The sequence below is a fragment of the Vidua chalybeata genome, chromosome 7 (genome assembly GCF_026979565.1).
Source record: "Vidua chalybeata isolate OUT-0048 chromosome 7, bVidCha1 merged haplotype, whole genome shotgun sequence".
Taxonomy (NCBI): domain Eukaryota; kingdom Metazoa; phylum Chordata; class Aves; order Passeriformes; family Viduidae; genus Vidua; species Vidua chalybeata.
This window is the reverse complement of record NC_071536.1, coordinates 13,975,067-13,989,010: the sequence shown is the minus strand read 5'-3', so window position 1 is coordinate 13,989,010 and position 13,944 is coordinate 13,975,067. Positions and strand designations below refer to the sequence as shown.

The window sequence follows — 13,944 nt, the reverse complement described above, 5'->3', positions numbered from 1 at the left end:
GACCCTTTTTGCCTTTAGTAATTGAAGGGTTTACTGGTAACAATATTCAGTAAGGAGCAAACAAACACACTTTACTGTGTTACCAGAAAGAAGTTTGAAAAATCACAAACCAGATCTCCAGGGATTATGAGATTGATTTAAATGATAAAGATTTTTTATTTTCTTTTCATCTGGTTCAACTTTATCTCCAAATCCATTCCAGTCTCTGAAACTGGAAAAAAACACACCTGCAGTAATAACATCTTAAGGGTCTTTAAGGGCTTTTTCAAGTTCCTGAACTCAGGTTGAATGTATTCCTCTCACATGGTTTATTAATGGCAGAAAATGGGCTGAGCCAATAGTGCTCTAGAAGCATCTTCTTTGGCAACCCTGGCTCCTGACGTCAAATAGTTAATTTTCTAATGGGTGATGGTGTAGGAAGGAGACACTGCTCAGAGCCAAAAACTAAAGGTCAACACTTGTGTTGTCTTGTTAGCAGCAAAACCAGGAAAAATTCCTTTGTGTTTTTAAGCAGGTTGCTTAACCAGTCCATGTATGTCTGCTGGCACAGTGATTGCAAATCTTCATTGACAATTGCTAATTGTTTTGAAATCTTTAGCTAAAGCTTCACAGATATAAAAGCAAAGTGCTGATTATCCTTATTGGAATTTCCAGTTATAGCAGAGAAAGTGTAAGAGCCATTCAACTTAGAAAAATATGATTTCAGAAGTTTTAAACTCTGCTCCTCTGGCTGGCACTGTGCTAATGCCACTGTGGGAAGGAATGGTCAGTAGGGAGGGCAGGGGTGTTAGTGGGGCTGTATTGCTGGCACAGCATCTGCCCATTGGGAAACTGCCAGCAGTACCAATGTGACCCGGGTCAGGCATGGAGCTGTGACCACACTGCTGTCCTGTGAAACATCACAGGTCAGACAGGAGCCCTGTGCTTTCACGTGGAGGGCTGGCCCAGCATAAGGGATGAGGATGTTTTAAAGTGAACTTACACCTGGTCAGCACCTTGTGTGGTGTCTCTAGAGTTTCCCATTCAGTGCTCAGGAGCTCAGGAACTGAGTGTACAGATCTGACAGCCCACAGCCTGTGTGGAGAGGAGCCAGAGGGGACAGCAGGCCAGTCAGCTGTAGGACAAACTCACATGAAAAGTGCAAGAAATTGGCTGAGGCAGTCATTTGAGCAAAGAACTTACTGTGGTTGACGAAAATGTCCACTCCCCTTCTGCTCCCAGCTGTTAGGCCCTGCTCTTGCCCTCTAGCCTGCTCTGGGATGTGTCAGAACCTTCCCTGCATGGCCTTTGCTTGTCAAGAAAGCAGAAAATTATGTTTTCCCTTTTCCTGTGTTAGTTTTCTACCAGAGTGATGCACTGAAATGGCTCATGGAGATATCCAAGAAGCATCAGGTGGGAAAGGATGATGGAAAGGGAGGAAGGCAAGAGCAGTAATCCTCAGTGACAATGAGTTGTTAAATCTGCTCATCCCCTCTCTCTCATGCAACTGATACCTGAATGTTATGAATATTATCTCATGGATATGTATTTGTGTCTGATGCTCATAACCAGGCTGTCTGCAAACAACTGTAACCTGATATAAATCAAAAGAAAAAGGCTGCTGTCATGCTGTGCCGTGTTCTCCCTTGGGCCAGCATAGACTTTAAACCCCATTACAGAACTGAGTTCTGATTTATCTTGATTTTCTGGTTTCTGCAGAACTGATTTGGCTGAAAGCTAATCTGGCAAAAAAAATTAATTTCCACAGCATCTCAATGCACAGACCTACAACTGTGCATGCTGGCACATGAAAGGGAATGGACAGGAACAAACAGCTGGGGCCAGGAGGGAGCAGAAGTTCTCCTCTGGGGGGCAAAGCTAGTTTATGCCGCTTACAGCATTAGCTGGATGATGCTCTACTTCAAATGAAATATTGTTTAGATTTCTGGCACAGAACCAAGCAGGCAGGTCCTCTTAAATGCACAAAAGTATAGTAAAACAAGACCTCATTATTAGTCAGTTTTAAAACTTGCTGTATTTTACTCTGAGTAAGTTTAAATTGGACATAAAGATATTGATGACTTGATTCTTAGAAGTTTTGTGTGCCCAACAAGAAGTGGTTTTGGAACTTTGGGATTTGGAAGCCTTCAGCTCACAGAGGTCCATGGGGTATTTTTTTCCAGGAGAGTATTTTTTGGTCATAATTCCTGATGATTTCATTCAGAAGCAAAGGGTAAGTAATAAGTTAAAATTACTGATAAGTATTTTTTACTTATAAGTAAAAATTACTGATTTTTCCTGGTAAGTAAAAATTACTCTCTTCTCTCTTTCACCATATTGCAACTCATGCTGTAGTTTCTTAAGAAGTGTTCTCTTTGAATTCTAGTTCAACACTACTGGTCCTCCCATATTTGGCTTCTTAGCTGTACAAATGTGACAGTTTTTCTTGTCACTCTGTTACCTGCATTGGAGGAACTTGCTTTTGGAAAAGTGTTCCCCATCCCCGAGGAAAAAAAATCATTGTCAACTCTCTGATAGAAGAAAGGGTTTCTTTTCAGAAAGTCGTGCAGACTGAAGTCTCAGGGATAGTTACAGGTAAAACCTTGATATGTAGGTGTTAATTGTTACCAGATGGCTTCAAAGACTTTCCGACTGTTTCAGCATAAACAAACGTGTAATTGACCCAGAACACAATGATGTCTTATTAGCAATACAGTGCATAACTTTCAAACAAACATGGGCAGACAGTAAACACACTGCTGATCCCTCTGTAACCTTTTCTCACTCCCCCTTGTTTATGTGTGATAATTAAATACAATCTCAGTTTCTGTAAGATACTAAGCACACACATTTAAAGACAACCTTTTATTTCCTTTCTTTCTGGAACAGCTATAGGTCTTTATAGTCTAATCATAATCACTTTGAAACCAGCTGCTTATGCTTCAGGTATAGTGTTGGGGGAAAAGTGTTTTAATTTTTTTCAGACATATCAGTTGGTCTAACATGACACAGTTTCTCTGTCAACAAGCTCTACCCAACTCTAGTTACAGAGCATATCACCTGCACTTTTCAGAATTTGAGGAAAAAGAAAATCATAACACAGTTTTTCCTCAGTGTGTCAGACTTGCTTATAAACAGAGAGGGAGAAAGGGAGAGAGAAATAGAGAGAGAGACAGAAGCCTTTACATTCACAGTCAATTATTAACCTAACTAACCAAACCTATACAAGCACAGAGACCCAGGCTTCCCACCATCACATCAGCAGCTGAGCTAGAGGGGTGCCCTGAACTCCTGCTGCCTGCTCACTCTGATTCAGCTCTGAGGCTGCTGAGTGGGACTGCTCCCCCTTATCATTTTTCAGGAGCAAAGAAAGAAGTGAGGAGCTGTTGCTCCCTACCCCAGATACTCCTGTTTCTCCCTCCTTATAAACTCAGCTTACAGAACTGGCTAGGAGTTATATCAAGGTTTCCCTTTTTCTCCTCCTTGATTATGTTTCATGTGAAACACTTTTGTAGCCTGTCTCACTTGGTGGTCCTTCCAGCAGTTGGCAGGAATGCCCATTTAGCATGATGAATGCTTACAGTGGTGCTGACCCACAAGAAATCATTGAAACCTGTGCTATTGGGAGGCAGCAGTGAGCTGGCTTGGGGCTGACTTGGCAGGAACACAGTGGCGTATTTGAAATGGCCACATGGGCCGACTCCGGGGAACCAGGAGCCCCCAGCACCCTCCTAGCTGCTCTGGAGGTGTTTCTGGCCTACAAGCTGTGCTACCTTATCCACGGTGTTTTTTGAAGAAACAGAAAATTCCTGTTTCTTTGTATTGCTTCTTTGCTCCTGAAGAGAAAAAGAAAGTATTTTTTCTATGTCTCAAAGCATATGGGATGCACATTTGTTCATTTGCGCATGCAAACACCCGTACACACCCAGGGAAAGTTCTATATTTGGCTTAATAGATTATTTCCCTGTGATTTGCCCTGAAATGCTTTCGGCTGGTGGCAGACACTTCTGGGTTTGAAGAGGCAAGGAGGAATTGTTTACCACCTGCATCAGTCCCATGCACCACTACTGCTTGTTCCTAAGGAAACAGGATGAACTTTCCACTTGCTGGAGTTTATGTGGCTCTGTCTTCATCTCATCCCAAAACCTCTCTATTCACTTCAACCTTCAGCTTATGCTGTTCTGGCCCACTTCCACTGCAATATCTCTGGTACTGTCATTTAGTTACGTCACACAGCACAGGGCTTGGACTGCCTATTTGAATGCTAATGTGAACTGGTGGGGCAGTTTTATTGCAGTAATAGTCCCCTTGTGCTGTGTGATGTCATGCTGTGGTTTAGAGGTATTTTTATACTGCCTTTGCTTTGCACTGATTTTCAGTAATACAGATCTCAGTGGGTAGATTGATCTGTTATGATTGTGAGGGCATCAAGTATGTTGTATGTGGTCTAGTGGTAGGTAGGGATGCAGGGAGCACTATTTGGTTACCAAGTAGCACAGAAAAGTGTACTTCGCAGAATAGCAGGTGTTTGGGGAGTGCTGCAGAGCCTCACATCCCGTTATGCAGGTTGTGTGGCTTCGCTGTACCACATCTTGATGAGTATGGGCTGTCATTTTATCAGGGTGATGGGTTTCTCTGCGTGTTGTGTATGCTGAAGAGCAGATGTGGTGCTTGGGAGTGCCTGAAGGTCTCAGTGTGGTGTGGCAAGGTGTGTGTGAGGTCTCCTGTCAGTCTCTGAAGGTCGGGGTGGGCAGCTGTGTGCAGGTGTTTCACAGCTCCGTGGGGCAAGGTCTGTGCTACGACCTCCCTTGGTGCACCACCGAGCAGGTTGGGCACAATTTGTCTCTTAGGTGTATTTTGTGTGCGACAGGGCCTGCTCGGAGCGCGAGGGATGCTCTGTGCCTACAGCGGTCCAGCCCAGCGCCGTGCTGGCGGGAGGGCTGCTCGGCCAGCCGGGCACACAAATCTCCGTGCCCCGCAGAGCCCCGCGCTCCAGCCTCAGCACTTCACGCCGGTGGCTGCTGGCGCGGACCGGGCTGGGTGCTGCGGCGTGGGTGCACCCTGGACGCCCGCTCCGCACAGCGCGGCGTGCAAGAGACACCCATCCTCCGGCCGCACGCAAGGGCACCGCCGCCCAGGGCGCTGACCCGCGGCCCCTTTAAGCCCGGCCCGGCGCTCCGTGCCCCGGGCGAGCGCCGCCGCCGCCCGCGGCCGCGCCGCCCCGCCCGGCCCGGCCCGGCCCGCGCCTCCCGGAGCGCCGCGCGGGGCGGGGCGGGCACGGCGGAAGGAGAGGCCGCGGCCGGGCCTCGCTGCCGGCGCTGCCCGCGCTCCGAGGCGCAGCCCCGCGGGAGCACCTGCCGCCCGCCCCCGTGGGGCCGCCGAGCCGCACCTGCCGGCGCTGCCGGGCCGGGCCGGGCGCCGTTCGTGGGCGGGCAGGCGGGCATGGCGGCGCGCTGAGATGAAAGTGACCGTGTGCTTCGGGCGGACCGGCATCGTGGTGCCCTGCAAGGACGGGCAGCTCCGCGTGCGGGACCTGACCCAGCAGGCGCTGCAGCGCTACCGCAAGGCCCAGGAGAAGGTGAGGGGCGGCCGGGCCGTGTGCGGAGCCGGCCCGGGCTGGGGGGCGGCGGGGGGAAGGCCCGGGGCCGGAGCGGGGGCGGCCGGGCTGGAGGGGCGCGGAGGGGCGGGGGGCTGCCGGGCCCTGCGGCCGCGGGGGCACGGACGCGGTGCCCTGCCTGAGTGCCCCTGCCAGGTACTTTGTGTGAGCAGCTGATGCCGGCGGGCGGGGAGCGTGTCCCGCTCAGCTGCCCGGCCAGCATGGCTGTTACTGCTGTGCGTGTTGACTAACAAACTTGAAACAGACGAACATAACAATAAGTCACTTTCATTCAAGCTTGTGTTTTCTGGCATCAGCTGCTCAGTGAGGTGCTATCTGCATGGGAAGGTGATTTCCTTTACATGAAAGGAGCTCTAAGTTTTTCTTTGGTTGTACCTAACTGAGCATAAAAATATTTTTTCTTTTTTTCTCCAAGAGGCAGGTGCTGAAGGCTAATGGGGTACTGCTCAGTATTGATTAAAGGCCTAGTGTTGCAAATACTGCTTTGTGAAAGAAATTCCAGTTACAAGCCCTGAATTAAGGACCTGCAGTATTGTGTTCATCTTCCTAAAACGTCTGAGTAAAAAGTACAGCCAACATCTTAAGGGTTCTGTTTTGTGACATGTGCTAGTTTCTTATGGGCCCAGTCAACTGTTTGATATCCTGAATGCAAAACGGGAAGTAAATTCTTGTCCTTGCAGATTTAATTTGATAAAAACTTGCTACTGATATGTTAAATACATCATGAACAGCTGTGGCTGATCTAGTAGAGATTGCTATGCTCTCCATGTTGGTCCTTCTGAGCAAATGTCGTGCTTTAACCTGCCTTAAGACACATAGAGCTTTGACAAATATTTTGCATTAAAAGTAGTTTTTCCTAATGATGCTGTCCATGCATAATAGCTACAAAATGTTTGTAGAATTCTTGGTGCTGTTAGAGTGAACAGTCAGTGAGATCTTTTGCACTGAAGTATGGTTGAGAGTACTAAAATATGCCTCCAAGAGATGGGCTTTATCAGAAACAGAATCACTTTCAGCTGTGTTGAATTTAGAAATTTACAAATTGATTTCAGCTTTTGATTTGTGCTTGTGATGACATTGAAATTAGTCTCATGATGATGGCTTAAAGGTGGCCTACAAAGCCTTTGTATTTCAAATCCCTTTCTTCCTCTACTCTTTATTTACTTTTTTTTTTTATTTCCTTTAGAAAGAAGTAGAAGGGTGCCTGCCTTTCTAGGTGAAGTCCTGACTATTCTAGAAGGCTCAATAAGCATTTATAGGGTAGAAATTCTAACAGTGTGAGAAAGCTTCAGATAAATGCCAGACTTTTAAGGTATACTACAGTTCTCATGAATTTGTAACCGATTTGCTGTTAAAGTAGTAGCTAAAGAATTTTTTTAATGCCTAGTAATCATCTTCTATGTTGTCCTATGCCCTTCAGGTGTGAGGTCAAAATCATTGCCTTCTTTATAGGACAACCAGAGGCCAGAGTCCATGTTTCTGACCTTGCAGTCAGTGTTTCTGACCTTGTATTTCTTCCTTTGCAAATAAGCTTGGGGTGTTTTTTGGGGGGGGCTTATTTCCTTATGGAAATGTTGAGTTCCTTATTCTCCATCATAGGTGGACAAATGGGTACAGGCCAGTTTGTTCCAAAATTGCTAATCACTTTGAGTAATGGAGCTTCAGAGCTAGAGTTTATACAAGGCTGTGTAAAGAGGCAGAGCGGGGGAGCAGCCTAAGGACTTGAAAAGCAGAATATGTTTTCATTCAAGTCACTAAAAAGAAGTTTTATACCTTGTGCATCCTCTCTCCCTCCCCCCTGCTCACTGGAAATGTAAACAGTTCTGTTGTAGTGCTTTGATTAGCTGGCTTCCAATCTACAAGGTTTGCACTGCAACTGGCCAAAAAGATAAATTTCTTCTTATCTTGACATGCATCATTCAGCATTAGATTACTTTCCTGGGGGAAAATTTGGGGTTGGTAAAACAGGTCATACAGATGTCTCAAACAATTAGTTTTATTTACCTTTTGGAGTACTTTTTTTCTGATGTAACATGGTGGATTGGGTGTTTTGCCATGTTCCTTCTTTTTGCTCTTTCTAAAATTAACTTTCTGAAAAAAATGTAAAATCTTACTGGGAATGGGATTATGTCAAGATAATCAGCTAAAATGTGCTTTGAGGTGTGCACATAAACAGGTTTATGCTAAAGATAACTGAATATTTGTTTTTCTTTTAAAAATATTTAGAATGTTTGGAATACTTTGTGACAGAATGCTCCTCTTTCTGTTGGCATGTTAAGCATTCTTTTTGTAAGTTTTTTGAGTGTTAAAATATTTTAAAGAGCTAAGTGGAAAATGTTATTGTTAAAGTGCCTGAAGTATTTGGAGAAGGAGGGAGAATTGATAGAAGGAATAGCTTTCATAGCTGTAGAAGGAAAAATGAAAAAGATAGCTAGGATACAAACTTTAGGAACTTTTTATTAGTTATGGTACTGTCAAATACCACAAAAATGTTTGAGGGGGTCTGTATTTTGGGAGTTGTGCTGGAAGTCTAGTTTTGCTCTTGCACTACAGTCACTCGTCTGGCAAAGGGGAAGATATAAGATTAGATTAATTAATGTATATTGTAAAATATTTGAATACACATATGCAAATAAGAATTTTTGAACTTTGCACTTTTTTATACTTGTAATGAGAGGAAAGCTGATGCAGTAAATTATTAAGTCTCTGTTTTCTGTGAGACAGCTGAGAACTTGGTGGGCAGTTGCTTATTGTAGCCTTGTGTGTTTCCTTAGCAAATTTCATTTGGTTTCTTCATGGGACTATGTTGGCAAGGTTTGGTCATGAAGGCTCAATTGCCTCAGTTAATGAAGTTGCTTTGTTAACTGAACCAAAACACTGGACCAATTTCAGTTGAGAAATCACTGTAAGTAATTATTTTTTGATGCAACTGAGTTTAGTGGCTTTTAGAGGTACTGTAGTAGTTCTCAATGGTTAGATCCTGTCTGATTCACTGGGGGATACAATAACTGCCTGGAATTAAGAAACTTTGTATTACAGTATCAACTAAGAGATTTGTGGTCTAGGATTTTGTGATGTGAATAGTCATAGATGTTTTAGAAATTTTCTCGATCAGCTGCTTTGTGAGAATTGTAAATATTTTTTCAGGGAAGTCACTGTCATCTCAGAAAAGTGACTTGAGCAGAATGAAGTTTGCTGGAACTCTTGTGACCCAGGATCTGCTCTTGTTGCTGTTTAGTAATGTACATTAAGGCTTCCTGCTGACAGGTAGATACAGTAGGATTAATGATTCCTTATCATCTGCCCAGCCCCTAACTTGATATTTTGGTGCCTTGGGGAGCAGTTGTGTGTCATCTGTTGCATTTAGGATTCTTTGCTTGAGTGAGAACAGATGTACTGCAAAAGAGTTGAGTTGCTGTGCCTGATCTGTGTTTCCTTCTCTGTAGCTGTAAGATACATTGCCTTGGATACAGGTCCTTGCTGATTGTTTTCCAGTCGGCCGTCAGAGACTTTTTTTTCCCACTCCCAAGTATATGAATGAGAGGAAAAAGAGGAGTTCTGGGTCGGCATGGGAGGGTTTCATGGGCTCTTGTGGTGTTGACTGGATTTGTTTGGTCCTGTTGAAAGCAATACCTTAAAATGCACATGGGACTAAATGCACTCAAGATAGATGCTCTGTTGTGCTCACATCTCTCCCCTTGGAAATGCTGTTCTCCCAAATTTGAGGCAACAGTTGAATCACCAGCTTTGCAGTGGAGTCCTTGGCTCAGCTGGAGATCCTTGCTTGCTGTCTTGAATGTTGTTGGTACAGAAAGTGATGTCTGCCCAGGGAAATGAGGCTAGCAAAGTGAAATCCACTGTGACTTTTCTTTAAGCTGCAGTGAAACTTATCTGAGGAAAATGTGTAAAACCTCTTGCTGCTCCAGATGTTCTTTATCTCTCTGGAGGAGCCAGAGACAGGGAAGCGGTGGTTATCATCTGTGTGTTCATTTACTAGTGTTTGCATATGCAGCACTTACCTACATGGCTTGATTAAACTGACTACTTTGGCTGTCTGCAGTCTTGTTCTTGGAAGCCAGCTGAATGAGTGGGACATGGAAGTCATGTAGTAAAATTAATAACCACTGCAATTTGTGGTTTAAAATTTGTCATTTTAGGCACAGTTAAATTCTTGAGTGGCTCACTCTCAACAGCCTTAGTGAGCTTCCTTTGGGAATGGGGATAGAGACAGTCAAATATTAGTTGCCTTGTCTTCCTGGAACTTGGTCTCCACTTGTAACAGGAGTGTGTCTTTCCATTCATGAGAACAAACAGAGGGCATCCAGTTAATCCTAGAACGGTGATGAGAATTTTGATTTGCAGTCAGACTGAGCAGGAAGCAGTAAGATAGTGGGTTAATTCAAGAATGGTGCAGTTTTGATTAAAATGAGAAAAAATAGATTATTTGGGTTGTATTTGATGATCTTTCCCAAATTAGATAAATTTAGGAAGCTAATGCTCCAGGTTGATTGTTTATATAATTTTGTGAGCTCTACTAATAAAACACTTTCTCAGTTTCTTTCTGTTCCTGCTTGCTGACCTAATGTTCTGGAATTAGGTATTGCTGTTGTAAATTAGCCAGCAAACAGAAGGAGAACTAAATGTTCTTGTAGTTTCTCTAAATATATTTGGGATAGGAAGAATGACAACTTTTTTTTTTTTACTCTAATGCTTACAAAAGATGTTTGCAAAACCAGAAGACTTTTTCAGAAGGTATATGTGAAAAGTTTTGAAGGAAGTCCTTTTTTTATGACAATTTTTTCTGTTTTGGGCAAATTGTAAGTATCTAGTCCTTTTTAAAGGCAGAGTAATAAAGTTGTATTTGTGTGGCACTTGCGTACTCCTGTCTTGGACTTGGTCTCTAGGTTTGGTATTTTTCCCTATCCTGATTTGTCTTAGTTTATTTTATTTTTTGCTCTAATAGGGCTGGGGTGAATCCATAATCTTTGTTTTACCAAAACAATTCTAAGCTCTGTCTTCAAGTACTTTTTTTTGCTAGAAATTATTTTAATTCCCTTATTTTTCTTAGTATGCTTAATCAGTTACAGTATGTTAATGAGCTTGTACATTGTTTTGGCAACTGATATATTTCAATGAACAGCTTGATTATCATTTCCACATTCAGCCTTTGGAGTTGTCACTATGATACTGTACTAAAAAATGAGAATATAACTTGATATGCTGCTTTCTCATTACTATTGTATGAGTTTGAGTAACTGACTGATACATAGGAATACGGGCTATATGAGTAGGGGAAGTAAAGAAAATGGAGGAGACAAATGAATTCAGAAAATCCTTATTGACTTAAAAATGCTGGTGATGATATTTCATTGGGATTGGGAACATCTTTGAAGTGGCAGAACTTTGAGTCCCTTAAAGAATTTTCTGGATCTCTTTTACAGGTACCCAGAAAAATTGAGAGTTAAAAAGTGTCTGCCTTTTAATCACTTTTGTGTAAAATGTCTGCTGCTGTGTTGTATCATAGCCACTAGTGTTGAGGTAATGACATTTCTGGTAGATTTTCAGGCTCCTTTTCTCACAGGTGTTTAAAATCTCTACAGAAGAACTACCATTGAATTTAGATTTGTCATAGAAAATGTCTTCTAGTCCATTATGTACTTACGTAACATGGAAAAAAGAAAGTTTGATCCCCTTTTTCCTTATAAGAAGTTGACTATTGCCAGTAATGGGCTTTTGGCTGAATACTGAGTTACCTGATGTTAACGTGTTTCAGGGGAGCTCATTGAAGGGTAGAGCTAGATAAAACTGGTGGAAATTCAATAGGCAAAATGAGAGTAACCCGTCCTGGAAATACTGCAGGTCAGACTTCAGTGTATGTGATAATACTGAGTGTCCATTTTTTTTTCTCCTAGATCATATTTATCAAGTTCTGAACACTGTTCAGCTGTTATTAATTGAGATACAGCAAAGATTTGTGTAGTAATCGAATTTTAAATCAGTCATAGGAGGAAACCACTAAAAAGCGGTACAGAATTCTAAGTAGTGACTCCTTGCTGTTGCTCTTTGCCAAGTTGAAGATGAACTCTGAGTAGACTCACAGGAATTTGTGAAGAAGGAATTCAAACGTCAAATGGTATTTCTGGCATGGGATGGAAACGGGAGGTGCATTTGCTTGCTGCATAAAATGCAGTTTTAATGGTTTTATTTGCTTAAGCATCTGAAAATGAAGGGTTGTGATCTAATGATATTTTCTGAGAAACATAATGTTTTTAGTTTAACAGATAGTCATTTGGGCATAATGTTTTATGTTGTGTGACTTTACTTTCCTCCTTACTCATTCAGTATGATAGGTCAGTTGAATTGCAACATACTGTGCTGTCTGGCATCCTGCTACTGAAGCAGCAGATTTCCTCCCCCGTTGAGCAAAACATTCTTTAGGCTTTCCTAATGATTCGAATGTCAGAACTGCAGCTTTCCTAGGCATGAAGACCTATTGCTTCATTATTATAAACTCCCTCTAACCCCCTATAAACATGCCTGTGTTTCATCCTTAATGAATGTGATAACACTAAAGGTCTTGAGCAATTAGTATAATTGAAAACAGATTCTGCTTTGTATTTTTTTATTCAATTATTGAATCTTATGCATAAGGATATACCCATGTCAGGGAAGTGACTGAACAGAAATGACAGGCTCATGTGAATGGCTTATTGATAGAAATTGTCTTGTAAATTCCACTGAAGTAGACAGTGCCCTGAATACCTTGTTAAACTGAGAAAGCTGCTTCATATGAGAAATTTAGACAATCACCATGTTACAAGAACTTTTGTATTGGTGTGCACGAACTGCAGTATTTGTGTAATATTGTCATTAATAAAAACTTTTTTTGTTCCCCTAAGGTTATATGTTGCTGTGGTAGTTCTGTAAGCCTTTTCATCACTGCTTTATTACTTCCATAGGATTACTTCAATAACTTATTTGTAAAGGAAACTTAGTGTTATAACAAATTACTGTTTGCACTGGATAGGACTTTTTTGGACTGTTTTCCTCACTTTAAAGAGAAAGTATGTAAGACTTGATTTTGTAAATGTTTGGGTTTTTTTTCCTCTTTATGCCTAATCATTGTGCTAGAGACATCTCCATTAAGGGAACTGTTGTAATGTTTTACTGTAATCGGAATGACTCTTCTTTCCAGTGTAAATCTGTAATTGTTATGTCACCACTAAATACATCCACTCAGAACTGATGACTTGGCTTTCTTGTGGCACAGCACTGCTCAGGTGGTTGACTCGCTCTTGGGAGTGCTCCCGAGGTGGGAGGTTCCGGCAAGTTGCTTGTTGGTTTCACGAGAATGCAACATTTGTTATTTCTTATCTCAGTGTTTTTCTTTATTGGCTGTTGTGTGTATGAAAAAGAAAACTACAGAATGCTTGAATGAATATGCTTTTTATAGCCTTTAATAAGGATAGCGTTGGAATGAAGGGTAGATATGGAGCAAGATGGATGATTGTACTCTACAGAGCTTGATAGTTGGAATCACAGAATGCAGTCTTGATGGTAGAAGCTAACAGTTGGCACTGGACTCACTCTTTTTCCTGGCTAGGGATTTGACCTCAAAGATGGGGCTCCATTGAGCCAAATGTTTTGCAGTACACAAATAAAATAGAATAGAATGTCTGGTAATCTGAAAAACATTCTATTCTACCAATAAAATACTGTCAATTGGTGAATCATAATACACAACCTCCCTATCATTTTCCTTTACAAAAATGCAGTAATTCCTTAATCAGTAGAAGAAAATAGAATGCTTAAGGGAGAATTACTTGCAATCCCAGGAACAGAGACCTGCATTCCTTGAAAATTATATGGCTTTATTTTTTTACTTTGACTAATCAGTTTCTCTACTTGTATTTCTTTCCTAAAACCTTAACAGACCTTCACATTTTTGTAAAAGATGCTATCTCATTCTTATCAATCCATCAACAGCTGAGTTGGTCTTTATTGCCAAACCTGAACATCTAAATTTTAGATTCTCTGAGAGGAGACAAAAAATCCGTTACATAATCATCTCCTGTTTCTTTTAAGTGACAATGTACAGTTCAAGTAAGAGTAGTTCCAGCTCAAAAGAAGTTATAATTCAGCAGGTCTCTGGACTTTTGAAGAAGAGATGAGTCATAGGTCCTGGTGGGTTAATCCTGTGTATATGGTGTATTTACTATATACATATCCCGTGAATATGGTGTATTTATTCTGTATCCAAACCCTGGAGCACCCATGTGTAGACCATTTTACAATTAAGGGTTATTTCTTATAATTTGGGCATGGCTTTATGCCTTCTCAGTAGCTGT

General features: G+C 42.1%; 1 protein-coding gene across 3 annotated transcripts in view; it reads left to right on the top strand.

Moving 5' to 3' along the window:
* The first annotated feature begins 5,356 nt into the window (after positions 1-5,356).
* PARD3B (par-3 family cell polarity regulator beta) overlaps positions 5,357-13,944 on the top strand; it is a 396,105-nt gene continuing 387,517 nt past the window's right edge. For all 3 annotated transcript variants that reach the window (XM_053947862.1, XM_053947861.1, XM_053947860.1), the window contains exon 1: positions 5,357-5,557. In XM_053947862.1, coding sequence (XP_053803837.1) covers positions 5,438-5,557 — 120 coding nt within the window. In that variant the 5' untranslated portion in view covers positions 5,357-5,437. The remainder of the gene's footprint in view (positions 5,558-13,944) is intronic.